This window comes from Cucurbita moschata, unplaced genomic scaffold, assembly GCF_002738365.1.
Source record: "Cucurbita moschata cultivar Rifu unplaced genomic scaffold, Cmos_1.0 Cmo_Scf00087, whole genome shotgun sequence".
NCBI classification, from domain to species: Eukaryota; Viridiplantae; Streptophyta; class Magnoliopsida; order Cucurbitales; family Cucurbitaceae; genus Cucurbita; species Cucurbita moschata.
In genome coordinates, this window is record NW_019268603.1 from 478360 (window position 1) to 482141 (window position 3782).

General features: G+C 36.2%; 1 protein-coding gene across 1 annotated transcript; it reads right to left on the reverse strand.

Annotated features, from left to right (window-relative positions):
- Positions 1–250: 250 nt before the first annotated feature.
- LOC111439240 (WAT1-related protein At5g07050-like) lies at positions 251–3452 on the reverse strand. The gene is made up of 7 exons (XM_023077018.1): positions 3165–3452; positions 3023–3085; positions 2822–2938; positions 2170–2365; positions 1668–1826; positions 1432–1583; positions 251–710 (listed from the first exon to the last, which is right to left on the reverse strand). Exons 1-7 carry the CDS (start codon positions 3368–3370, stop codon positions 401–403), a joined length of 1203 nt encoding a protein of 400 aa, XP_022932786.1. The 5' UTR covers positions 3371–3452; the 3' UTR covers positions 251–400.
- Between the last annotated feature and the right edge of the window lie 330 nt (positions 3453–3782).

The following is a 3782-nucleotide window of genomic DNA, read 5'->3' on the forward strand; positions in this document are numbered from 1 at the left end:
CTGTAAAATAATAAAGTCGAAGGACTAAATTGTAATAAATGATAAAATAGCCAAACGAGATTATCAGATTATGGTTAATTTAATTCAATTAATAATCAAAATTACAACCTTATTATTTGCAAATAGAGAGAAGTAGAGGGACCTATTTGCAAATAGAGAGAAGTAGAGGGACCTATTTGCAAATAGAGAGAAGTAGAGGGACCTATTTGCAAATAGAGAGAAGTAGAGGGACCAAAAAAAAAGTAAGAGAGAGAAAAACATAAAATAAAATTTAAAAAAAAAAAGGTAGAAAAAATTCCTCTCCCTCCCACTCTTCAAAGGCCATTTCCAACTTTTATTCTCTCTTTTTCGTTCTTTTTAAAAGTTTTTTTTTTCCTATTTTAAAATCGTAATCAAACTTCTATACGACAATGATGGGTGGTGGAGGAGGACATGGCAATTTTGTAACATTATTATTGTCGACATTTGATGTTGTGTCGTTCCTTTGCATTTCGATGTCGTTTAATGATGTTGATGTCGTTTCTCCTTCTTCTTCTTCTTCTTCTTCGTCTTCTTCAACGACTGTTGCCAATTTCCTCTCCTTCTTCTCAAGCTTCACTGGTTCAACAATGGCGGCCTCTTCTATCATTCCTTCATTTTCTTTGTAATCTCTGTATTTTCCCCATAGCACTAAGTACAGCCCCACCACCATTACAACACCTCCAACAACACTAAACAACACACAAAAAAAAACAAATCTTAAGTTACGAGTTTAAATGTTAACGGTTAGCTACGAGTTTAAAATTTTCAATCAGTTGTGTCTCTAAATCTACAAAACTATACCGTAATCGATCGAGTTAATAGGCTTTCCCTTTCGGGACGCGTCTACTGGGGAAAGGTTTCCACACGTTTATAAAGGGTGTTTCGTTCGTCTCCCCAACCAATGTGGGATTGTGGTATCTCACAATCCACCCCATTCAGGGCCCAGCGTCCTCGCTGGCACTCGTTTCTTTCTCCAATCGATGTGGTACCTCGCCAAATCCTCCCCCTTTGGGGCCAACGTCCTTACTAGCACACCGCCTCATGTCTACCCCCTTCGAAGAACAGCCTCCTTGCTGGCACATCACCCGGTGTCTGGCTCTGATACAATCTGTAGCGGCCCAGGCCCACCGCTAGCAGATGTTGTCCTCTTCAGGCGGTCCCTTTCAAGCTTCCCCTCAAGGCTTTAAAACGTGTCTACTAGGGAAAAGTTTTCACACCCTTATAAAGAGTGTTTTGTTCCCCTTCTCAACCAATGTAGGATTGTGTAATCTCATAGTTAAGCTCGTTGAGGAATGATCATAAGAAATATATCTCAATTAGTACGAACCCTTTTGGGAAAGTCCAATATCATACCATTGTAGAGAGTCGTTATTCCTAATAAAGCTTTTAAATTAGGTTAAGGAAACTAACCGCCCGACGTAAATGTTGTCGGCGAGCATGAAAGTGGCCATTATAGCAACAATGATCATGATCATAGGGGTAAAGGCTGTGACAAACACAGGCCCTCTCTTTTGCATAATCATCCCTTGGACATAGTAAGCTATGCTTGATGAAACTATTCCCTGAAAGTTTATTCAAATTAATTATATTTACTCATTTTTCTTTTTTTTCTTTATATATATATAAGAAGAGGTGGAAGATCTTACGGCATAAACAGCAGCAAGAAGATTCATGTCCCATCCAACGCTCCAAACAGAAGCTTTGTTTTCCATTACAAAGGTGACAGCCATGGATTGCAATGTCCCCAAGAAGCACACAAGGGTTGTAAGAGACAGATGGGCTGTGTAATTCTTCAATGTTATTGCCTGTAAAATATTACTCCAAATTTTACAACTTTTTCTCTCCCTATATATATACATGTATTAAGTTTATCGGGTCTGATTGACGTAGGTCTAATACATCGGTCATGAACTTGCAATCTTATGTCTAATACGTTCATAAACTTCTAATTAGAGAGTCCCACATTCGTTAATTTAGAGCATGATCATGGGTTTATAAGTAAGGAATTCATCTTCATTAGTACAAGGCGTTTTGGGGAAGCTCAAAGCAAAGCCATAAGAGCTTATGTTCAAAGTAGATAATATTATATGATTGTGGAGATCCGACGAATTAGTGCATATATAAGAATGAAATGTAAATAATTTGTACCTGAAGGATGAAGAAGAAAGCCCAAGAAAGATTGGCAAAGAGGAGGAGAATGGAAGCCTTGAGCCAATGTTGATAAGTGGTTTGAAAGGGGTGAATCCCTTTGTATAAAGTCATCAAAATGGCTCCACCCACTGTCACCGTTGTTCCCACCACCTTGGCTTGGCACCTCACTTTCTTCATCTCCAATTTCTCCATCCTTTAATTTTCATTTTCCATAATAAATAAACTATTTTAATTTTTCATCTTTAATTTCCATCACTCCAAATATTAATATTAGTTTATGTTCCCTTTTTTTTCCCTTCCTTTTTCAAGTCTTTTATTATTAGCAACATGAAAGTTTTGCTTTTTCTTCACTTTTTAATGGGTTTGGTGTATGTATGTTATATTTTTTTTTTTTTAAGAGTCTAATTCGTAAACGAAAAGAATTGGAAAATATCGTATTTCTTTCGGTTGTATGTAAATATGTATACAAAAACTTTAAGGTAGAGCTCAAAAGAAAGAAATCACTTATAAACATGATTTTAACGTAAATTCACAAGAGTTGTGTTGTTAAAGTTTAAAATAGAGATGAAAAAGGTAAAACTCAAACGGGTTTGTTCATAAGTTTAAGAATCCTTTTATGAGTTTAGAACTAAAACAGATAATATCATACCTGCAAAGAAGAGCCAAGATGAATGTCATTGCTGGAAGCATATTGCTCATGGCACATGAAAAGGTAGGAGAAGTGAGCTTCAACCCAGCATAATAAAAGTTTTGATCAATCACGGGTCTGAAAAAAACAAGAACAAGTTAAACCAAACCGCTAAAAAAGAACAGAATTAATGAATAAAAATACACTTGAATTTGCACTAACCCTAACAAACCCATAAAGAAAATCTGCACGAATAGACGGAAACTAATCTTTGGTCTTACTTTCCTGACACGAAAATCCTTGTTAGTATATACGACGACGACCAAAATCACTTGTTTTAAAAGCAAAAGCGATAGAAACGAACCTTTCGAAGAAGAAGGCGAACGGAGCGAGCACGATCGTGGCAAAGGCCTGACGATAGGTGACGAGAACATAATGGCTCATACCGCGGTTGAGAGCTACTTTAGTGATGATGTTCATCCCAGCGTAGCCAAATTGAAGAGAGATCATAGCAATGTAAGGCTGTGCTCCCTCAACAAAATTGGCAATTCCACTTCCCTTTCCTTCCATTTTCTCCTTTCTTTCTTTCTTTTTGTTTTTTTCCACAATGAATTAGAACAAAAAAAGAAAAAAGAAAAGAAGAAAAAAAAAAGAAAAAAAAAAAAAGAAGAAGAAAAGAAATGGGTGTAAGAGGAGGAAGAAGAACACTTCAAGAAGCTAAGCCTTTGTCTCTCCTAAATTTAAAAATGGGAACTTGGTTTCATATTTATAAGCCTATTATTGTGTTCATAATTGATTTTTTTTTTTTTTTTTGGTCTGAAAAGGATGATGATCTCATCTGCTGTGTGGTTATCCATCAAGGGTTGATGTGGGTTCCACGTGGCAGTATCATGGAGGTGCTTTTTATTAATTTATTATTTAGTATTATCTTGTGGTGGTTCCCTTTTTTTTTTTCCTTTCACAATATCATATTTGTAAAAAA